The sequence below is a fragment of the Phalacrocorax carbo genome, chromosome 1 (assembly GCF_963921805.1).
Source record: "Phalacrocorax carbo chromosome 1, bPhaCar2.1, whole genome shotgun sequence".
NCBI lineage: Eukaryota > Metazoa > Chordata > Aves > Suliformes > Phalacrocoracidae > Phalacrocorax > Phalacrocorax carbo.
Window position 1 is genome coordinate 94,455,488 of NC_087513.1, and position 24,318 is coordinate 94,479,805.

Here is a 24,318-nt window from a genome sequence, read left to right on the forward strand (position 1 = left end):
TTTCAACTCTTGGAAATCACTGGTGTAACTAGAACTCTTTCTAGGCTGCTGTAAGATAAGGTAAATCTGTTTGGAGAAGCAACAGAACTTCAGGAAGGCTTTTTGTCTGTGTAGTCAGTGGCCTTAAAAGGTCTTCTGCAAAAAGTAGTTGTGTGGGGGTTTTTTTTATTCATTATAAATTGAGGAATGCTTCGTAGCTTTGCCCTTAAGCTACCAAAGCGAAGGTTACATTCTAAAGTCACCATGATTTGTCTAGTTCCTCTGCCAAGAGTCACTAGAACACCATAAAAATTGGACAATTACCATTTTGCTCTTTACTTTATCCTATCAACACCTTCCTTATTTCTTCTGGTTTTACTGACAAAGGGATCTCCTACTGTTCTCTAATTTTGACATATCGACATCTTAAAAACTACGTAGTGCTCGCTTTGGAAAGCCACTTGCGTTCAGTACTTTGGAGCCATCGCCTCAGGATAGATGCATAGTTACCCATAGAATTAAAAGCATGAAACATGAACTGTTACACTTGCAGCCTGTATGTGGCGTGTTAGATTTCTGTTTATGGACTTCCACTTAAAAGTCCGTAGCGGTGGGAGTCCAAGCAAGATTCCATTACCAAAGCAAACCTTTATAAACTCTACCGTGCACGCTTTTTGTGGTATAGATACATATACCAGCTACCTTGAGGCTCGGTAGAGTGGGTAGGCATGGCAGTGGCTGTCACAGCTCGCATTCAGAGTATTTTTTTTTATTCGGTGGCATATAGTGAGACCTTAAAAACCTTTGCTAATCTTGTGACTTAGTTCTTAAATTTGGTTCTTGGGATTGGATTTCCTGATGAGACGGATGCACAAATAAAGCGTCTGTGGTTCTGTAGCAAGCGCACCACTGAAACTTCAAGTCATGAGCCTATGTTTATGTTTTCCTTGCAGTACAAGTGTATTAATTTAAGGTAATGCAAGTCGTAATAAAAACATAATTATCTCTCCTTTTCTCCCCCAGCCTTCCATAATTTGTAAGCATAGTAGTTGCATATAGAGTGTTGGCTTGTGCTCAGTAGCTTGTTATGAAATAGTTATTCTGCCTTTGCTTTTGTGAAAGAAGTGTGACCATGGCAGCCTTTCATGTTCGTACCTACACCAACCCCTGCTATATGGAATCGCAGGCGTCAACTACAGCAGCGTAGTGTAAAGAGTAATTGCAAAACCAGCAAGTATCTTAGCCTGTGCTTTATTTTTGTTATTCAGATGCTTGTTTAACGCAGTCCTGGTCACATGTAAAATTGAGGCCTGTGACAAGAGCTTGGGCGACACTAAAAGCAGTGAGTAAGCGAATACTGATGGCACCATCTGTAAGGTTTTACCTGAGACAAGAAATACTGCCCTAAGGACAAGACTTTTTGTAGGGGTGGAAGGCAAACTGTTGCTTTCTGAGAAGTACCTTCAGAATCACGCTGGACCTGTAAGCGTGTTCCTGTGCCCGAGGCTGGCACCAACGTGACCTGGGGCCTCTTGCCTGCAGTAGCGGGCGCTCTTCTCAGTAAAGAACTGCTCGACAGGTGCAAGGTTCCACCGTGTTGTCAGCAGCAGTGTAAGGCTGGCTCCTCAATGTTACCATATTAAATATATACACTGTTCCAATTTAGAAATGCATGGCTCTTCCTTAAACAGCTGTGAATGACATGGTTTGGGCTCTAGTGGAAACAAAGTAGGGAAAAATTATCCGTGCATCACTTTGCTGTTGTTCAACCCTAGTTCTATCCCCATCTAGTAGCATTTGTTCAACAGTAGGCCCCATTGCTCCTTCAGCACTCCGCCTTTTGCCACTTAGCTTGGTGACCTGCAGAGGCTCCCAGAAGCGTTAATAGGCTAAGACGCTCCTAGCATTTCCCCAGGGCACTGGGGTGAACCACAAAAAGCAATCATCACCCTCTCTGCAACATGGATGTTGCCCGAATGTGGCTCTGAAAGCAAATGGAAGGGCACAGCCCACTGTTTGTGCCCAGAGCTGGGGAAGCAACACAGGAGGATGGCTTTGAAGCCACAGCCCCTGCTCAAATACTCGTCCCGGAGCAGAGGCCAAGACAGAAGTGCTGCAGGATGCTTGCTTCAGCTGTCTGTACAATACTGCCACCCAAAGTTAAGAGACAAACTAAAATGGTTACAGCTGGGTACCAGAGGGCTGAGGGGAAGCCTCATCCACTCATGTCTTGCAGCCAAAGTGATTTCCCTAAAAATGTAGCGTGTTTCGTTCATGTTGTGCTCTGGTATAGGCATGGTCTGACACAACTGAGGAGGGCAGTGGGCTTCCTTTCAAAAAATTGATTTGTATGAGGAGACTTCAGGAAAAAAAAACCCAAACAGAAAAACCTGGGTGTTACTAGAACTGTTCAGACCAGACATGTATATATATATGGAAGGTTAAATACTGAAGCAGAACAAATAATTCTGTAACACTCCTCCCCCCGACCAAAAAAGAAAGTTGCTTGAAAGAGTAATTCATGGCAAAGCTCAGTTTATTTAATGACAGAAATGATCATAACTTTATACATCTAACACTAAATAAAAACAGCAGAATGTACAGATCAAATCAGTTATGTACAGGAATTCACTAGGAATATTTTATAAATGGACGTGTCTCCTGATCCTTATTTAAAAAAATCAAATTAAATTACATCAATTGCACATTTGCAGTCTGACTTGAAATAGGTTGCAGAAGTGCAGTGAACATCTTGAAGAGCTGAAATCTAAATTAAAACATAAGGCAACTTCATGCATACAGGAACAGCAAAGCTAAGAGTGACACTCCCTACTTACCTCATGCCCTTCTGAAAGGTAAGGCACAGAATGCTACGAGAGGGGTGCCGCAACATTTAGCCTTCATGCTCCTGGCTGAGTCTTGTTCAGGAAACCACTTCTTGTGATTTTTTTTTGTTTGCTTGTTTGTTTTTCATTTTTAAATGGCAGGCCATCAAGTCAGTTACAGCATTTTTTACAGTGGGTAAACAAGGCTCTGAGATGCAGATTCACTTCTGTCTCTTCCGTAGGTTGGGCAAATAAATAAATGCACCGAAGGTTAAACTCAGGTGCTGGTAATATTCTTCTTGTAAGGTAACACACTAAATATACAAATAATGTTCTAGCACTATTTACAGCTATTTTTCCTTGAACATTTCCTCACTTTAGTAATACATAATTATTTGTAAGGTACAAACATTTAAGTAACTTTTAAAGTTTACCTAGTGCTCTTTTAAATCTTTTTTCATCATAATGGCAGTATTGTAATGTTAAGCAGGATGGCTATCTCCAGATTCCTGACCATACAAAAATTCAAGAGTTACAGCTAGCAGTATTTTTTTTTTTTAAGTTTTCATTTTAGTTTTACTCCATTTGGTAATTAGAAAAGCATACCATTGTAAAGGGCTGCAGGATGTATAAATAACTACGTTACTTCTCTGCAGGAAGACCTTGACCTTTGAAATAGTAATCTACAGATTAATTCAGATCCAAGGCCGGAACTCAAACTACATGTTGCTTAAAAAATTTTCAAACAACTGCTTATCTACACACTTGCAAAGTAAAAAAAAAACTAGTCCATTCTGTAGCTTAGTAGACAGATACTCAAAGAGTTAAATAAGATGAAAGGCAGAAATGCTAATTCAAATGAGGTGATTACTTTGTCACAGATTTTGCTTAGATTCTGTTCAGCGGGTCTGTTTCACAGGTAGTACAGAGTTACGTGCACCTAACTTTATTTACCAAGTTTACCCTGCAATGTTACAGGCTTCTGGCTCCTTGGATAGCCTGCTGCTGTCAAAGTTGGGAAACGGGAGAACACTGTAGACTGAGAACAATTTAAAGAATACAGTTCTGATTGTTCATGTGCGTAGCGGATCCGGTTACCTCGACCAACATGTTTATTGCTTAAAGAACTCCCACACAAACAACGATGAAAGAACCCGCACCCTGTACAGGTTAAGATACCACTGGTTGTGGTATTAAATCAGAGACATTGAAACTTTGGCCAAGCATGGCCGTGATTCATGCTTCCTCACAGGAAAACCTAGTAAGAATTTTTCCATCTCTGTGGTGCAATGCCAGGAATTAGCTTGCCCCAAGAAGTATTTTCTTATAGCAGCAGTAATAGGGTCTTCTGGAGACTTGGGTATTTTGAGAAAATTTAAATCTTTACCCCATAGTAAGGTTTTCATAGTTCTCCATCCTGATATTGCTGTGTGTCCCATTTGGGAGTTACCAGGACTCCTCCTTTCAACACGATACAAGACAAGATCAGACCATAACTAGCGGGACCTCTTCCAGTATATTTATATTCCCAAAGTGGTGTGCCATTAGACCTTTTTCATTCGAGAGTTTCTACATCAAATGTAACGCAGAATTAGAAACATCCATCATTAGGTTGCTTGCTTTGGATACATACCACGACGCAGGCAATAGCTTCCTTTACGCAACCAAACATCATTGAACAAAACACGGCTGTGCACAGAGGATGAAGCATAAGCTCCTCGCTTCAAATTAAAAAGCGGTTTACTTCCCCCCCAAGCAGTCTCCCTGCAGCGGGCTGTCCTCCGGTCAACCTAAAGTCACAATCGCCTCAGAGAACCCCTTGCTCAGACTCCAGTGGACCCCTGCCCACCATCTGTAAGACATTTTACAGCATTCTGCTGAACCCTGGACGTGCCACCCACCACCCTGGCATTTAAGTAAGTTCTTCAAAACTGGGATTCACCAACTGGCAATCATGCATCTACCCAAAGTAAAAAGCCTCACATTTTCTGCAGGTCACGCGAACCACTCGCTGCATGAAGCATTCTAACATCCCCTTGTCTTGGGGAGTAAACAGGCAGAATCCAGTACAGGTAATTTGCTCACAAACTTGATGAAATGCACATAAAAACAAAAGGAAAAAAATGCTACTGATAGCTGTGCATTTCTAGTTTTTAGTGCAGCCTCTTTGTTTTGTTGGGGTTTTTGTTTTGGTTTTGGGTTTTTTTTTTTCCATTTTTTAAAAGTTACAGCAAGATACATACTCTATGACACAGGAAACATTATTCCAACATATTTGTTTTGTTCTTCTGGTTTTTTTGTTTGTTTGTTTTGTTTTTTTTTTTTCTTTTTTCTTTTTACAGTTATGGCCTGTGTGGAAACCTCAGCCTTCAAAGCTTTGGCCCACAATGAAGCATCTTAACTTTTCCCCCCCTGTAATGCACAGTGCAGTATTTCATCACCAAGACATTCAGTACTGGGGATTAACTGTTTGAAAGTAGGTATCGCTGTACGCCTCAGATACCCAGTTAAATACTTAGCTGGCAGAGATCATAAGACCTCAACCCTTCTTGCCCTCTCATATACTATATTCAGTCTTTGTAACATGGGCCACTTCAACTTCTACAGTTTCAATGGCCTGTGTCACTTCAGCCATCTTCTGTCCTTGCTGTTGCGCCAACACATAATTTACCACCTGCATGATGCTTTGGTCAGAAAGAGTAGAGACTGATGTACACTCCTCAGTAGCTGCAACCGCTTCGATGGCTTCAAGCGTCTCTCCTGTCACTACCACAGTCTCAATCTCTCCACCATCAATGCTGATCTCGGCTTCTTGCTCCTGCATGTCTGCTGCTAAAATGCTGATGGCATGCTCCACCTGCGTCCCCTGGTTATGAAACTGAAGAGTATCTTTTTCCAGCATAATTTTGCAGGGCACGTAGTCCCTATGAAACTTGGTCATGTGCTTCCGTAGCGTCCGGGCGTCTATGTAAGCTTCATTGCACACTGGACAGACATACGGTCGTTCCCCAGTGTGCGTCCTCACGTGACGCTTCAATGAACGCGCATCGGCCCAGGCTACACCGCAAGTGAGACATTCAAATGGCTTCACACCTGTTTTCAACAGGAAAGCAAGGAAAAGATGACCGTCGGTGTGCGGAAGCAGGCACGAGTGATGATGAGAAGTGACAGGGAGAACAGCAGTACAAAAGAACCAGAGAAATACTGTAACTTTTTTCCATGTAAGAAAGAGACCTTGTTTACCATTTCTGTACTACAATGTAATGCAAGCATAATACACTAAATGGTAAGATTTTCCACAAGTGCTCTGGCCAATCTAACATTTTACTTTTCAAAAATTTTTTCTTTTCAGAATTCCTTTTAATGCAGTTTCTGCCCTATTTTAAGTACGTACCGCTTAATAAAATTCTAATCACTTTTTGCTGGTGACACCTTTCTGAAACCATGTTTTACTTCATAGAATTTGTCACTGACATTCCTAGTCACGCTTTGTTTCCGTAAATCTTACCACACAGGTCTCATCAAAACAATACTTGCTCTAGTTAGCTTGTAACGCCATCTATGGCTTTTTCCCTCCTCCTCCACACCACGCGTTCAAATCCCACCCTGCTGTTTGTATGATCTTATTTTCCCTCACAACATCCGAGTTCTGTGGTCTGCAGTACGTAGTGGGGCGTGGGGGTGGCGACAAACACTAAACTCAATACCGGGTTTTCAGCTGGGCACCCAGTACAGGACACTCTCTCTGTTTAGAAATGAACACAAAATCTCTATTTCAACAGTTTGACAGCTCTTCCATTTATTCATAACAGCTCTTTAAAAAGAGACATGCTTCAAAAAAGTGGTTTTTTCCCCAAGATAGGAATATATATAGACTTCCAACACAGCTGTAACAACCAAACGCTCAAAAATCAATATCTTACTTCACATCTAAAGTAAAAATGCCCATACTTTTTTTTTAAATTATAAAATGTTTTCATATTTTCCCCAAACATCATGTAGTTTACTACTTGTTATAAATCAAGAAGCTGACCGATTTCCAACAGTGGGTTTTTTTTTTGTTTGTTTGTTTGTTTTTTAAATCCGGCCAATCACTGTCCTGTTTGAAGAACATTTTGTTAATCGTGTGCACCTTTCAAACTGGAAAATCCTTTACTACATCCCGTTCTTTGCCAGATATACATCTTTTTATCACTTCTAAAGAAGTTCCCCTTCCATTAAAGTTCTGAGAAGGACAGATCGTCACCAACCCTGTGTACGACTGCAGCTTTAGCACAATCCCAACAGCCACTTCTGGGAATCATGGGAAGCAAGTTGACAAACCAGGACTAGCATAAAACTGGAGAATCCTTAAGAACTTCTACACATCTTACAACGCAGGACATGGACTTAAAGGAACAGTTACCCCCTTCTCCATAATGTTTTCAGGGGTTGATGGATGTCATGACTACTTGTTTCTACGTACCTTCATGATTGTTCATGTGTCTCCGATATTCCCGGAGTTGTGTGAATGTTCTTCCACAATGCTCACAAACTCGTTCCAGGTTTTGTTTTGCTCTTCCTTTTTTACCATGTGTGGCTTTCTTTACATGCCTTCTGTACAAAGCCTTCTCATAAAATTCTTTACCACATATATTACACCTAAAATGTGTTAAGTGAGAAATTTATTTAAACGATTATTCTATGCTTATACTTTTTAAACCAAAATGCACTTTGATTACAGTAGGCAAAATTTAATGGGAATACTGTCTCACATGACAAGTAGTTTTATAATTAGAAGTAATGTTGTTGGACTGAACTACATTTTCTCTTATTCACAGCCACAAAGCTTCCATTTGCCATTCTAGAGACGTAAGATCAGATACAAAGCACTTCTAACTTCATCGATTATATTTCTCCTCTTACAACTTCATATGGATTAGTTCCAGGATTGTGCCAGCAGGTTAACAGTTGGACAACACTATCTGAAGTCACCCATATGTTCTCAAGTACTCAAAACCCCAGCCAACATCAATCAATTGGTACTTCAACAGTGGACTAGGCAGTTCCTCATTGACCAGCTGTGGATCTGCATAACCTCATATTAATTAGTACGTTTCAGCTGTAAAATGAATTTTCTCTTACCTATAAGGGTCTGTGACAGAATGAGACTTCACATGAGAATACCAGTCTTTCTTCCAACTATAACATTTTCCACAGAACTGACACTGAAATGGCTTCACACCTAAATGTTTATTCATATGCTGCCGAAGATCTCGAGCTTCGTAGAAACTCTTTTCACACCTGTAACAGTAAAGTTTTTAGCATCCCACATAAGAAAGGTCTTGGTGATCCTGATTTCAAAGGCACTGGAACTGTCATCTTTAATGGCAACTGAAGCCTTTGAGAAGACACCACCTACTGTGACATCAATATCTATATAAAGCACAATCCCTTTCCAAACTAGAGAAAATTAAAAGGAACAGCAGCTTATCTGACAGCCTGCAATATAACTTGAGGACTTCCGAAAAGCTTTTGTCTGTTATGGGTAACTATATCCTTTCTGTTATTTTTATGGGGAATAATCAAAGGCAAACTAACTGGAATACGTCACAAATCTGTATTATACCACACAAACTTATGAGGATAGTAACAACTGTTTCTTCTCTTAACCAAAAAGGATTAATGATTCATACAAAGATAAATGGGATTAGTTGTTTGTAATGCTCAAATGTATTTTTTTAGAAACTAATAACCAAATTCAGAATCCTACAAGAAAGCATCTGAAAGCGGTGATACTTATTCTTTAGCTTGCTGCTTGCATACATCTAAACACAGGCAAATTCCTAGTTTTCCTTCATTTATATCTTGCAATAGTATGACTATATAAAATTAGTAATCACTAGCTCCTCTCGGTATGAAAGTTACAGAAGTCAGTCTGATCAAAGACATGCTTTCTCCCTTTGAAAGAAATTCTGCTCTTCAGTATCTTTGGCTGATCATCTGCATCTCTTCCTCATGTAACATCATATACCTGTATGACTCAAGAAAGGACAGAGGCAGAGAAACGCCAGCAAGCAAAGGTGGAGGATTCACCTTCTACAGCTGATCAACCTCTGGAATGAGGGAATCTCAGAATTCCCTACCTCCAATGGAATCTGAGACGAAAAAAGTTTCCATACAGGAACAAAACTTTTAATATCACATTTCCCAAAGAATGTGTGCTCTGGAGAGGAAAAAAGCTTTCTTTGGGGCGGGGGGCAGGAAAGGTGATGGTCCCTGAGCTACCCACCCAACCTCCTCCTCGGCTAGAAAAACTGACAGCTCCACTTCAAATGGTGCTCTCCGGGATTCTGGTTTTCCTTCTCTAGTATGTTTCACTAAACAGTTCTGTCCCTGTTGTGGACCCTATTAACTCTATTATTTGTATTTTGGAGATGGATACTTTTAGCATTACAGAGCACTAAATAAAAACATTGCTGACAGATTTAGACTGAGTTTTGAGCAGTTAGAAAATACTGGGTTTGCTACCATGCAGCAGGCATTACCGGAGTTACTTTAGACTAAAGCTTTTGTTAAAACCATGAATTACATACAGGCAATCATATAAATTGTACAACCCCTCTTAATACCCAAGAGGCTTTTCCAGACACTTAATCGACAGTTTGGAAATTAAGCACCATTTGTGCTTTTGCAGGTCACTTGAAAGGTTCTCCTGTAGTCTGCTTGGTCATGGAAAAAGTATCACTGTTTTGATAATGCACTAGGAGACACGCTCTTTCCAGTTACAGAGTTTCTGCTAAGCTAAGGTCCATAATGTAAAGATATTTATAAAACTCATATGACCACTTAATCAAGTTAGCTGCAATAGTCAGTGAGCCTTAATTTATGATGTTCCTGCAGAGCTGTTTGCTAAACGCAGGTGTATTGCAGTCTACACAAGTACATGACGTTGTAGACTACAGGAAATTTTAAAATTAAACTGAAATCAACTGTCACAGTAAAAGAGGGCAAGAACAAGCTGAAGGCTATTCACCTCTGACAAGCTTATTACTCTATCTGTCCTACAAGGGAGCTTTAAAACCATGTAGCTACTGATTACAGCTACAAGTGCAAACACACTCATTAAAAAAAGAACTGTATGAAACTAGAGCTAGGTAACAGTTAAAAACCAAGCTTTTGCTCCCCAATGCATGTATTAACAAGAGTGCATTTTTTACTCTTACACTTTAAAAGTCTTATTCCAGGCCAGTGAACAGCTTATGCTACAAGGAGCTGCTTTTAATCTTTAAAATTACTGGGATCACTGACGGTAAGACAAAGAGCCCACCAGAAACCCCACCGCCCAACTTACTGAGTACACTGATATCCACGAACTTCAGGCTTTGGCTGGTGTTTCTTTATGTGTTTACTGAGTCCTGATGCCCTGTGGAAAGATCTTCCACAGATGGAGCAAAGATACTTGGATTCTCCTGACAAAACCAAAACAAAGCACGTTATGAAGCCAGGTCTCCATGTCCCTGCAGTGCTTTGTAAGAGCGTTTTTTTTTCCTTCTCAAATAATTTATCTTAAGTAATCAGAGCAGTGCTACAAAGAGAAGGTGGTTTAATTACATACAGACGGAATTTGTCTGTGACACTGTAATAATAGACAGGGAGGGGAGAAGCAACTCTAAATTACTTTATGGCATGTTTTTAAACACAGACACAATGCTGCAGCTACTAGTCATGGAAGGTGAACAGCCTTAAAAATTGCCCTCTTGTGTGAAAAACCCCAATTGCCTGTGCTCATATACTATGCAACTTCTCCAGTAATGCAGCATTGCTTATGGCTGACTTGCATCTTGAATTTGTGGAACACCACCGTAAAACAAAACTTTTCCACTCCAGTTCATCAATTTAGGAGTGATGAGTACTAATATAGATTCCTTCATTTCAGGAACAACCTGTCTTAACAGAAACAGTCTCTTACTTTTGATTCCCCCAACTCAGGAAACAAGGAACACAGACAATTTCCACACATTACAGTTTTCAAACTCTGCTCTTATTCCATTATTACATTGTCATCTTTCACATGCTAAGATCTTTCAAGATACCAGGATTTATAAAATTTCAGTATTAGTACAGCAAGCCTTGTAAAACATATGGAGATTCTCAGAGGTTTGGCTTAGCATGTTTTCCTCTGAAAGGATAGGCTGGAAGTGCAAGTGCTCCCGAATATTCCAGCCTGCTGCTTATCTTTGTTGAATTGACACGATACAGGCATAAATACATACATAAAACCAGAGGAACAGACCAACCACGATTCCCTGTTCTTGTATAGAACACCTACATAATAATATTAAGCTATGGTAAAACAAGCCCAGAAGATAAATGTAAAATGATCACTTACCCTGTTCTCAGCTGCCTGGCCAGTAGAAGAAAACGGAAAAACTACTATTCATTTATTTTTTCAAACAGTTCCTTTGACACTGAACAACAATGTTGAAGTTCAGCAGCACACAACAGCCAACCCATGTAAAAGGGTCCTCTTCCTCATCACTTACCTGTATGAATGCTCACATGTTCCTGCAGACTTCTTTTTGTCACAAAAGACTTTTCACACAAGTCACACTTGAACTGTTTCTGTACTTCATGGAGAGCTAAGTGCATTTTTAATCCATGCTTATAGGTAAAGGTCTTTCCACAAACCTAAAAAGAAATCCATAGCCAGTGAATGTGACAAATAAAACTCATTATGGAATAGATGTTTAACTTCAAATAACAAAACCTCCTGTGTTTCTTGGGAACCAGGATAGCCAAGCCTACGATTTCGCACCAGTTGCGGAACTGGTCTGTTAAAGAAAAATACTCAAGGGAAGACGTTCTTCTAGGCACAGGAATATGAACCTTCACGATTCAATTTCATTCTAGTTTTCTCAGTCTTGGACTACAAGAATTCTCATCAGGAATATTACAGTAGTTTTCCCCATTCTGAAGTTACCCAAGTTAACCTAAATTTTAGGACAGAGTGTCAATACTAAAGTATCATTAAAACATTACTAATTTGATTACAGAGTAAAAGGACTTTCTCTTTACCTTGCATGCGTGTGGTTTTACACCTGTATGTTTGAGCATATGTATTCTGAGAGAATAGAGCTTAGGTAGAGTTCTCCCACATATATCGCATATAAATTCCCGTTTAGTTCTCCCTTTCACCGAAGATGCACCTGTCTCTTCCACACTAGCAGCTGCAGTGTTCACTTCAGTCTTCCAAGTGTGCCGGACAAGATGGGCTCGCAGGGAGGCACCATACTGGAATTCTTTTTTACACAACTGGAAAAGAAAATATTACAACTTCACTTTGCATTTAATACTCCAAAATGATTTCAAATAAAAGGTAATTGAAGGTTATTAGCTAGGTCTATAACCTGACTCCAATAGGCATTTTATCCCAGGTTCATTAATAGTTGTAAGCGTTGAATTTTACGGCTACTGACAGAACCACTGATCACTTCCCAGTGAGGCTAACTCCCAGGCTAACCTAAAAACAGCTGCAAATTTACTGGTAAGGTTAAAGGTAAAGCCCACATCAGCACTGTCTTGAGCAGCAAGCGTACTCCCATGTCACATGGTGCTGTCAGGCCCTGGGGCTGCACAACATTTTACCCCATCCCATCGAGATCAGGGCTGCATCTGTCTCTGAAATCCATAAGGAAAACAAACACATGTGTGAAAAGGCAAGAAAAATAATTACTAATGTCATTACTGGATGAATTTTCATCAAAAGAGAGATTTACAGACCAAAAAAAATCCTACTTACTGGGCATTTATAATCTTTAGATCTTTCATGTTTCAGTGTGTGCATTATAAGTGCATAGCGCCGCTGGAACACCGTTCCACACTCAGTGCATTTGTGCTGAGCTTCTACTTCATTATTTTCCATGGTCTCTCTCCTGGGCTGTTTCATTTTTTTCCCCCTTTGTACCAGCTTCATGGCAACCTAAGTTGGAAAAACATAACCCTTGAATGAACTTTACTACAATGTATTTCATGCTTCCTCTGCAAATTAGTAGTAAAAGCTGATGTTTCTGTGTTATAATATCACCTAATTTTTCTCAGTTGACTTAGCTGCTAGAAAGTTGTTCCCTTTCAGTTCACTGTAAAACTACAGATCTCATGGTGGTAAAAAACTGGTCTTGTTTTAGAACCATAAACTGTTCATAATTGTAGGCAGACAATGACTTACCAGTTCAGAGACAACTAACTCTTCAGCCCTGAGTAACTGCGTAAGTGAGAGCTAAGGGATAGTTACAGAGGAACTGCAAAGTACTGTCAATCACAATTTCTATTGAATGTTTCCAACCCTTTCCTAAACTCCACCTTCCTTTTTCAGGATTCACATTTGCTTTAGTACAAGTCATCTGATTAAAAAAAAAAAAAAAAAAAGTGGCCTAATTAATTGTTACCAGCCAGCAAAAACTGAATTGTTAAAGACCTGTAAAAAAAGTTACAGTACTTAAGTGAAGTTCTTTCTGGTTAAGAGCATTCCAGCTTTACTAGTAGGTTTGGGGGGTTTTTTGTGTTATTGGCAGTGCTACCTGGAACCAATAATCTCCTTTTCCTTTGTAGAAACTTGCTGTCAAATTCTTTAAAAGCCAAACTAAGTAATGAGGCCGAAATTGCCTGTATCAGGTATCTCCCCTTCAGGTTTCTGAGAATAAAGCAAGGGAAAAAAGTACAAGCATCCCCGTTTCTTCTTCCTGTTCTCTCAATAAGTGAGGTATCCAAGAATTTTTGAGAACATGCTAGCCCTTCCATGTCTCTCAAAAACAACATGAAACTCAACATAGGGACAACATTTTAACTTCTTTTTAACTGCTGTTGCTCTGGAAACTTATGCAAACTTGCCTAAATTGTGAAGCCACCAAAATAATTTTGTTCAGTAGATTATTAGTAAGAGCTTGGAAAATAGTCCTCTCACACAAAGCACACTTCATCCCCAACATTTCCATGCCAACTGGAATTACTGTAATTCAAAAGTCAGTAGCATTCTTCCTGCAGCCTCTCTTTCCTGTTATTCTTCCAGCATCAAAACTGGGAACTCAAGAAGGAGCAACTCCTTCCCAATGCTTATACAACATCCAGTGCTATGGCAGCAGGGGGGAAGTTGAAGGATGCATGAGACAAAAATGCTAAAAGCTATTAAATGAGTTAGGAAAGCAAAAACCTATTCCTGTGTCTGACTCTGAGCAATTATCTAAACCAATTTCTTTTTTCGATAGGTGGCCACTGTCTGTAAATCTGGCCCCTTGGTGATGAGGTCTAAAAACTGGAAAGTAAGTTAACAGGAGCTGTTCCTGACAGTAGATATTCCCCCACGCAAAACAGAACAAAAACTTGTCATTTTCCAACCACCATAGATAGGTTGCTCAAATATTTTGATCGTGCCAGTTTTAACATGTGGGCTTTAAGTTGTCCATCTCTAAAAGGAGACTAGTGCTACAATTTCTACGTATGAGGGTGCTGTAATGATAACAAATTATCCCCCTGCACGTGAGACAGAACAGCTCTGAAAATTAATGGTTCTTCATAAGACTTAGCTAATGTGCAATAAGTAAGGCAAAGACTACTCTGTCACAAAAACGCATGTATTAAAGCTCAGGGAGGTGAATGTCAGCTATCCACAGGCACTAAAAGAGGAAAGGCTCCTGAAGGGGAAAGACAACCATTTTGTTAAAAAAAAAAATTTGAAACTAGTTCAATTGCTAAACATTTAATAAGTCTGAGTGCTAGAGTTTTTAATACCAGTGCTCTTCGAACCTTTTTTTAACTGACCCCAGTCTGAAGTTAGCAGGGCTGCACTACTGTGACCTATGACTATGTCTTAAGATCTTCACAGGATGTCAAATATTTCATTCCCAATGCTATTTTCAAGTCTTAACAAATGTAGAGTCTCACTTCTCTAATAAATACATTTGTCTACAACTGACATACACACATGCTAGTTAAGAATTACATTCCCAGATCATTAAGAATTTCAGGGAGAAGATACACCTTCTGTCCAACCATAAGAAGCCGTGAGAAGGTACTGGAGCAGGGCTAAGGTCAATGACCATTCTAAAGATCTTCAGTACGAAAGGAATTTTGATGCCAATGTTTGTTTGGTGTCACACACACCACATCCCCACACCCCAAACTGTCACATCTTAGAAGTTACTTTGGTTTGCTGTGAACGTTAATTGCTCAAAAAAGAAAAACTTTTGCCAGACAGTGTTTGGAATTGGGAAACAGTCTTTTCATATTGGTCTTGAAACACTGGATGATTACTGACAACAGGCCTAAGGACAGATAGAATACCTGCTGTATTGCAGATTTAGGATTTGTCTTTCTATTTTGCAGTTTTTTTTCAATTCCTTTATGCAATCTGATATATCCCCCTTCACTAACAGAACGCTGGCGAAGCTTGCTTTTGTAAGTATCATCTTGGCTGGAAGCAAGGCTTTCTGGCTGTGAAACTGAAATGCTCTGTTCTTTACTTTGTTTGCCAAGTTTTTGCTTGAGTGCTTCCGAGAAGTCTTCAGAAGCAGCATCCACATTTGCTTTCCCACTTTCGTTTTCATCTGCCTCATTTTCTGCTTGACACTGCATGTCCATGACTTCCACGGCCAACTGCTCAGCCTCTACAACAGACACGGCGCTATCTGAAATGCTATCCAGCAGCTGCATCTTGATGTAATTTTCAGCTGTTTCACACTGCTCCACAGGCTTTGAAAGATCATCCGGAGTGGCCTCTGCAGGCTCTGGGGGCAGGAGGTCAGGCTGGGGTGCTGCTGCCTCCTCTGTCCCAGCAGAGGAAGGAGCTCCATTCACAGCTACTGGCGCTTCACTGGCTGCGAGCTGAGGTTGCTCAGCACCATCCACAGGCTGCGTCTCAACTTCAGTCTGCTCTGCTAAATTTTGCGTTGACTCTACTGTTTGAATATCTCCCTTTTGGTACACCGTAATTTGCTTCTCTTCCATCTGTTTGTGCACATTTTCACAGATTTCAAGGACCTCTGACATGAAGAGATGCCGGGCAAGCATGGCCACTTCTGCCATACTACAGAAGTCAAAAGTTAATTCTGAAGTATAAGCAAATTCCAATAGAGGCAAGAAGCTGGACTTGCAGAACCCTACAACGAATAAAACAAGAAATTAGAGCAAACACTGATGGCCCTGAATTACACCAAAATATCCCATGATGGATACAACAGTTCACCTTTGATATGGTTAAGTCTGAAATTTAGAGAAAAACACACTTGCAATTAACACCGAAGCCCCTCCACTGAGACTCACACAAAAGCATCCTCCTAGTGTATATTCTACACGGAAGTAAGGCCAGACAACTTTTCCAATAATAAGTAGAACTGAGGTAGTTTCACAATAAAATTCTCTACAAAAATGTTTCAGCATGCTGGGAGAGCCACAGTATTTTTGAAGCAGATTATCTGTAATTTAACCAAAGCCTTTCTGGGCCTGCTACGTTCAGAAAGTAGTCAGGACTGAAGTAAAAACTGATGTGGCAGAAAAATAAGACAAGGAAGTGGTAATGAAATAAAGATATTGATGGATAGGTAGAAATGCTTGAAAATAAGCATTGGGTATAATTTTCCACAGTTCTGTAAATCACAAATCAAATATTTGATTTGGAGGACCTTCTGGACCATCACACTAGAACAGACATCTATTGTTCGTGCATGCCTATTGTTCATGCAGAGACAGATACAGTTAAGAAACTAACAAGAAAGCAATACAGTAGGCACATGCTCTGTACAGTATTCTTCATCACTACAAAGCTATTTTTAGAACATTTATTTTAGGATAGGCTCCTATCCTCAAGGTACCAGAAGGTTTGAGAAAGAAGCAGAAACATGTATAATAGCGTTTCACAGACATAAGAAACAACTTAAGTGTTCAGCTAAACATCTCTCTGAGAAGCTAGTCAACATCCACTCTCGATGTATTCACACATTTCATTATGTTCCTTTTTTAATGTTTGTGACTAATACAAGGAGAAAACACACCTAAGCAAGGTAAAAAAAAATAAATCCAAAGCTTCTCAGAAATTTTAAGATGAAATCCCACAGTCCATTCAATATGGAAGATCAGATTATGCAAAACCAGAGTGATCATTTTAGCATTAAAATCCACACAAAATACTTCTAGATTAAGAGAGAGAAAAAAGCAAGATAAAATACTTGGTCGTCTTGAACACTCAAAAAACACTGAATCAAATAGTGTATACCTTACTTAAGATATTATGATTTCTAGCTTTGAAACCCACAACAATTCACCTGACAGATCCACTACAGCTTCATGACTAGAGACAGCGCCCTTTTCAATGAAGAGCTCTCGGAAGTACTCGCTGTTGGCTGCCAAGACAGATTTGTGAGCTTTGTACTCCTCTCCTTCAATCAGCAGAGTCACATCACAGAACTGATTGGAAAGCCTCTGCTGATTCAGTTGGTTTAAGACTGACAGACAATGTTTGGAAGATGACTGCTTCACAAGGCCCTTACTGTCAACCTGTCGTAAACAACATTATAAGAACTTCATTACATTTAGACTGTGCCTTTTTAAGCATTTACACTGAAACACAGAAAAGGATTATTTTCTGCAACCGCACAATCAGTTCAAGCTTGTATAATATACAGCTTAACTTTACTATTGTTTTCTTTATTTAAATGCATCAAGTTTCACCCTCCCTCCAAACACAGTTAAAACAGACAACTGGAAAAATGGGAAGACATGGATATTCAAATAGTTCTTTGACTGTATTTTTCAATGCTACAGCCTGAAATGGTTTCTCGATTCAAAAGCCTTTATGTTCATATGACACCACCCCACCCCCCCCGATTTTCATACACAAACATAGCATCATTTATTAAGGAACAGATATAGAGTCCATGAGAATCTTGTATGTGATGCTTTACTACTTATACTTTTGCCATTCATTTTCCCTTGGGTCCTATATACGTAAACAGGAGTTGGGGTGATTTTATTTTCCAAAGATGATGTGCTATCATCAATTTCATGTCATATATATCATTAACCTGTTTCCACGTATTGAGTATCTTCAGCAAAATTAACATTGTCTTATTATTACAATATTATCACGACAATGGAAAATCAGTATATGACTAAGAACACATTAACAAACATCTTAAATACATGCAGATGTAAACAATGGTACTTACGAATACAAGCTCATGCTTCGCTATTGGCTGCTTCTTCACAGGCTTTGGTGATGCAGCTGGGATTGATGCAGTATTACTCAATTCATCATCTGTTTCATTACTGTCTTCATGAGATTTTGCATCCAGTCCTAGTTCCTCCAGCATTTCAGAAGGGTCTGACAGAGATCTAGAGCGATCTAGCTTTTCCTGGCACTTGCTGCATTCTTTAATGTAATCCTTAACCTGCTTAAGAATACCTAAGAGAAAATAATGGAGCTTAATTAGGTTTCTAAACTTCATTCAATTTACCTTAAACACATAACTAAATATGTAGGTGACCAGCAGAACAATATTACAAGCTTACTGAGAAAAAGTCAGTCATCTACACTTCCCTTCTCTGATTTCTTTTTACCTGTTCTGCTCCTCTCGTACCATTATATGATACTGTACGTCACTACTGTAATCCGTCATTAATTTCAGATAGAACATTTAGAACATCACCATATTTGGCAGACCCTCCTAGAAAGATTTTTAAGGCTAGAAAAAGTATTTTTGATTTATACATTCACCCTAAGAATCCCAAGACAATGAAAGCTTTAACCTAACCCTGCATTTAGCCCACACAAGTGGATCTCAACTTGTCCTTACTGAAGGGGACAAGAACTGAAAGGCTCACCTAAGGACTTTTGCAAAATTGGGACCAACCATGCTATATGCAATGATGCCAATACATATTACTAACACACCAATTTAACTCAACTGCTTATGATTTGGGGATTTAAAGAAATAAATTTCCCAACAGTACTTTAAGCAGTGTAACTAAATGATCTTAGATACTCGATAGTTCCTAAGCTCAGGGTCCTCTTCTAGGTACCAAAGCATTTTCAGTGTATGGCTTTCAAGCCAAATTAATTTTCTTCACCAAATTAATTTTCTTCACTAGGACAATGTAAAAGCACACATAACGACAGCTGTGTCTCTATAGTTAAAAATCTAGCACAGCTCAAAAACTTGGCTGGCAGAGAGTTAGACTTGCACTGCTCACACCTTTTCAGAGTATGAGATGCACTACCAACACATACATATCTCTCTAAAGATCAGGAAAACACAGACTTTGGGTAACCCAAGTCATTCCGACCCAAGACATTCATGCCCATTTCAAACATTTTTACATTTCCTTGATTTAATCTGAAACCAGGGCTAGTTCTCAAGACAGAAGGTCTCTGGTCTTCAAAACACATACCTAACACCCTTCCTGGCCACTGGGCCATATTCTAGCCCATGGCTTCCCAGTTACAGAGCAGACAGGCGCAACAGACTGGCATCCACCTCAGGATGATAACTGGGCCAAAGCTGCTGTCTACTAGCAGCAGCAGAAGAGTATTATAACAGTAGGGAAACCAATGTTTTAAAGGAGACACACATAAGAAACAAAGTTTGAACTGAAAGCAGGGCATGAATTTTAGTATTCTCAGTGCAAGAGTATTAAGAGAATATAGGTTATGCAAATAAAGGTGACCAATAAGATTAAAAGACGCAGAATACAGAATCCCCTCCTTCTAAAATACAGAAGATATACTGTGGTCCATTAAGGAAGTTTCCAGCATAGGATGACAGCAGGTGCTAGAACAGTCCAGTACTGGGCAGACAATGAGAACCCAGATAAAGACAAGGAGACCGCCATCCAGAATGGATGTATCAACTTTGAGACACCAAATCCTTTTTTGCATCAAAGATATTCAAGTCAGTGAGATCTGGACTGAAAGGATAGGCTGCAGCTAGAGCAAAAAGCCTCCAAATTAAGACTGGGAAATCTAAAGCTGAAATGGCAGACTTGCTGGCTGATGGATAAAAAAAGCAGGTCAAGAGAAGCAGTACAAACAGAAACTGGGCCCTGGGCAACTGAAAAGCAGGATATTTGTTTAATGTATACATCAGAGTAAAAGCAGAACGCCAGATCCAAAGGGAACGCTGATACCAAGTCTTTGGCCCAGCTGAAAGAAGGCCCTGATTGGGAGTTATTAATGTTCATACACTACCGCTTCTAACAGCTATGACATCACTCAGGACCCAACTGGGAATTAGTCTGGGTTTTTTGGCTTCTCATCAGAAGAAAGAGACAAATATGACAACAAGTGCAAAGACTATGAACCATCACTGGCAGCTTCACTGTTTAAACGTGAACAGCATCCACACGCTAGCTGGGAAAGGTATTAACGAGGTTAACAGCTGAACTAAGTCACATGGAACGAATTATCGCCCTACGCAAAGCATACAGGTTGAGAAATCACTACCTTAAGGTGGCTGTATGCAACACCTGAACGGGGACAGTCACACTTGGTGTTTCCACATATTCAAAGTAGCACTTCTGAATAAGAAGCCACAGGACAATTGGCTGACCAAGGCGTAACACACAGAGCAAAACCTGCCTCTTAAGGAGTGACCCGCAGCCTACAGACTTTGTGACGGGGTGTTTCAAGGCGTCAGCCCGCCAGCCCACCCGCCCCTCAGCCAGCCAGTCAGTCAGCTGGCAACAGGACCCTCCGGCGCCCTCCCTCGCGGGCACGCCGCCACCCTCCTCACAAACCCGGGCCACCGACCCAGCGCCGCTGGGTACGTAACCCCGGCCCCACCGGCTACCCTCTCCCCCCTCCTCGGCCCCGGTGCGGCTTCTCCCGCCGCGGGGCCGCCCTCTCCCCGCCGCCTCACCTCGCCACCAGTACTTCTGCGAGAGCCCCTGCCATGTCTGCAGGCGGGTGCGGTGGGCGCCGTCGGGCGCCAGGTGGGCGGCGCGGATGAGGCGGGCGCGGCGCTCGGCCTGCAGCACCACCTCGAGCTCGGCGAAGCGCTGCTGGTCCCGCTGCCGCCGCTGGTAGTACAGGGTGCCGCCGCGCACCACGTAGCAGGCGGCCGCCTTACGGATCTTTCGCTTGGTGTTACCCTCCGTTCCCGGCGCGTAGGGCTCCCGCTCGTTGGTCAGGTAGCGCAGGATGGCCAGGTAGCTCTCCTCGCTGGACATGGTGAGGCGGGAGGGAGAGGGGTGGCGGGAGGAGGAGGAGGAGGAGGAGGAGGAGGAGGAGGAGGAGGAGGAGGAGGAGGGCGGGGGGTGGGGGATGAAGAGGCGCCCTCAGCGACACGCCGGGCTTCCCGCTGGGCGAGGGCACGTTGCCGGGCACGCCGCTCCCGGAGGGCAGGAGGAGCAGGAGGAAGGTCAGGCTCTGGCGCCCGGGGCGGAGGCAGCTGCGGGGCACATGCGGCGGGCCAGGGGACGCGGGGAAGAAGAGGCGCCCCAGCCCTCGCCGGGGGTCCGCGGCGGCGCCTCCGAGGCGGGGAGAGCCGGCGCCACCAAGGGAAGGAAGGCCGGGGCCGTTCCGTGCCTCCGCCGGCCCCTGGCCCCGGCACAGGAAGGCCGGAGGGCGCAGGCGGCCGATCCGGCGGGAGCCGGGCCCGGGGGGGAACTGGAGTTTCGCGGCCAGCGGCGGCGGGTGGGAGGGAGAAGCTCGGGCAGCAGCAGCAACGGAAAGACAAAATGGCTGCTGCACAAGAGGAAGTGAGGTCAGAAGCCCGCGCGCAGGGGAGGGGGCGGGGAAGGGGCGTGTGCCGAGGGAAGGCGCAGCTCGGTGGGGGAACGGAGCCGCCATCTTGGGACCGGGCAAAGGAGAGGCCAAGTGGAAGGCTGGGGCGGCCATCTTGGAGTCGGGCAAAGCCCATGAGGGCGGGCGCGGCGCTGGGAGCGGGGGACGCTGCTAAATTAACACCGTCATAGCCCGAGGTCCGAAGCGAGCAGCTTCCGCCTCAAAATCGCCTCGGGAGTAGGAGCCACGAAAAAATTGGAAGCGTGATTTCAGGTTGCAGCGTGAGCGCACCTGTCGGGAGCAGCGCAACCGGTGCCGGCTGCAGCAGCATAAGCAGGGCGGCACAGCGGCCGCGTCTCGGTGCGCTGGGCCTGCTCTTCCCTCTTCGTGAAAGGAAAGAAGGAAAATCTTTTGAACGCCAGCTTCTGCGTTTCCTTGTCCGAGTTCTGACATGATTTTATTTTACGCCCCAGAATGAGAGGCGAAACGCAGGAGCCGCAGGATGCCCGCGCCCAGGCGGCGGCGACCCTTCCCCTGTGCTCAGTACTTGCGAGGCGGCGCCTGGAGCACTATGATCCCCCCAAATACAAAGATACTGATGGGATGGAGCGAGTCTGGCAGAAGGTCGCAAAGATCGTCAGAACGTGACGGGTGAGGCAAGGCCGACAGCCGGCCTTTTTCAGCCTTAAAAAGGGGAAGGCTTTGTGAGGACCTTGCTGCTGTCCACAGCTACCTCACTAGGAGGTACAGAGAAGATGAAGGCAAACTCTTGTCTTTGGAGTTGTTCAAGGCTCAGATGAGCAACCAGATCTAAACCGACATGCTTTGAGGAAGGGGTTGGACTGGATGACCTCCAGAGGTCCTTTTCAACCTAAATTATTCGGCGGGTCTGTGAAAAATATAAGTATTCCATTTTTTGGTGATAAATATTTAATAGAGGATCACTTACTTTGCATTAGGTGAACACAAGGACTTCATTCATTTCCATGTTAATTCATTGCATTATATCTATGTTTGAGCTGAATAATGGGCAGTTACAGCAGGTTAACACCCTGCTCTGAACAGCCTGCTTCACTCGCTTGAAGCATAGCTTGTGAGAGGAGTAACCTGACAGGGTTATTCTTTACTCCATCTCACCGTGTCAGTCAGAACTCATGAATAAACAGCATAGGATAGTAATCTTAAAGCATTTCCGTGCACCTCTGCAGTAACACCAGGCAGCTGAAGCTGCCGAATCAATTCCTTTGTATCATTAAGGGTATTTCAAACAGATTGTAAAAGCTCATCTTCACTTTCATCTTTTTAGCTTTCACAACCACACATGTAGCATGTCAGGTGCTTTATGCAAGACATTGATACAATCAGGATTTTATATAGGCATCACTAGCATAGGTAACTTTCAGTGGTGTTTTCAGCCTTCAGTTGTAAAAGATCAAAAATTCCTTTCCCTGTAACAACATGCAGCTTTCCTTCCCCTCTTTTCCTCTCCAGTTTGTGGCTCCTTTGCTTTCAAGTGTGTTAACCAGTTTAAAAGCCTTCAATTTAATTCTAAACATGAGTAGCTACTATGGTTTTTACAGCAAAAAGTATGTTTGGAAAATAATGCTGCACATTCCATTAATGTAATCAAGCTAGACCTGTTTTACATGGGTTGCCACCTTTACCCAGATGTCTGTTTTATAAAGAAACCCAAAACTAAGTACGATACAACGCAAAATGTAACCCATAACCCAAAGTGCCCATTACAGCCATTGTTTTTTAAGGTCAAAAGAACTGCAGGAAGCAAAACTATGAAAAGACAGCTGCTTTTTTGACTAGTGAAGCTAATAGGCATTAAGATGTGGGATCAATAAATTGAGAAGCATCTGATCCAGAAAATAGAGAAGATAGATTTTTCTCCCATGCATTAGTAAGTCAGAGGACCGTGCTTTGCCAAGACTATGACTGTCCAACAAAACTACAGCGGAGTTTGGGGACACTGTCTCCATAGTCTAATTACTAAAGTAGACAGATGCATATTCACATGAAGACTTTTAACAGATGGCCGTTCCCTTGGGGGGCGGGGCGGGAAAATTACTATGGGAACCCCTATCTGCATTCTGGAAGTTAAATATGAATGTACATGGGCTTCAAGTATATACCATCAGCTGCATTTGAAGCTCATTCAACCTGTTACCAGTGATGCAGGTGCTGCTAATTAGATCATAATTGCAGAAGAATGGCCAAACTGGGTCCAGAAACCCGTTTAGTTTAGTTCAGTGAGTGAGCGCAAGGGAGGACCTTCACACCCATCCTTTTCCTGACAACAGCTTCCAGTAATCCACTTTTTTTTTTACTTCCTGACCCAGGAGTTGCATCTGAACTTCTGTATGTAACAGCCATGCCATCTGTGAAATCATCCACTCCCCTTTTTCAACCTATTTCTCCTTTTATCCCGTACAACATCTTGCTATCTGCGTTCCACAATATGAGAAGTACATTAGCCTTTTTAAGTCACAGATGGTACTGCTTCACACACCCCTTAGTTTGCATCTCTGAACTTAGAAACCTCTTTTTATGCCATTTGACATAGATGCTGTTCCGTCCTTCAGGCAAGAACAGCTTCTCAGACACCAGCTCCATCTTCCCTCCCACCTGGGTCATTCACTGAAGGCTTTGGAAGTGTGTGCTAGTACAGGAGATCATCTAAGAAACCAAATGTTTTCTGACAAGACTGTGTTTTTCAGTGTGCAAACGCAGACGTGGTTATTTTATAGATTAATT

General features: G+C 42.1%; 1 protein-coding gene and 1 long non-coding RNA gene across 2 annotated transcripts; one reads left to right on the forward strand and one right to left on the reverse strand.

Moving 5' to 3' along the window:
* Positions 1-2,497: 2,497 nt before the first annotated feature.
* On the reverse strand, positions 2,498-21,518 carry ZBTB11 (zinc finger and BTB domain containing 11). The gene is made up of 11 exons (XM_064467649.1): positions 20,690-21,518; positions 18,002-18,237; positions 17,099-17,330; positions 15,123-15,937; positions 12,586-12,765; positions 11,862-12,098; positions 11,330-11,474; positions 10,138-10,255; positions 7,929-8,087; positions 7,270-7,445; positions 2,498-5,897 (listed from the first exon to the last, which is right to left on the reverse strand). The coding sequence occupies exons 1-11, from the start codon at positions 20,997-20,999 to the stop codon at positions 5,362-5,364; spliced, it is 3,144 nt and encodes a 1,047-aa protein (XP_064323719.1). The 5' UTR covers positions 21,000-21,518; the 3' UTR covers positions 2,498-5,361.
* On the forward strand, positions 20,845-24,238 carry LOC135316068 (uncharacterized). Its single transcript, XR_010375512.1, has 3 exons — positions 20,845-20,978; positions 22,029-22,206; positions 24,147-24,238. It is a non-coding gene; the product is annotated as an uncharacterized LOC135316068 (long non-coding RNA).
* The last annotated feature ends 80 nt before the right edge of the window (positions 24,239-24,318 follow it).

Coding starts and splice junctions, on each gene's coding strand:
- ZBTB11 (XM_064467649.1), bottom strand. CDS start 20,999: ATGTCCAGCGAGGAGAGCTACCTGGCCATCCTGCGCTACCTGACCAAC. Junction 12,099..12,585: donor CTAAAGATTATAAATGCCCA/GTAAGTAGGATT, acceptor TTTCTTTTCCAG/TTGTGTAAAAAAGAATTCCA. Junction 7,446..7,928: donor TCTGTCACAGACCCTTATAG/GTAAGAGAAAAT, acceptor AACACATTTTAG/GTGTAATATATGTGGTAAAG.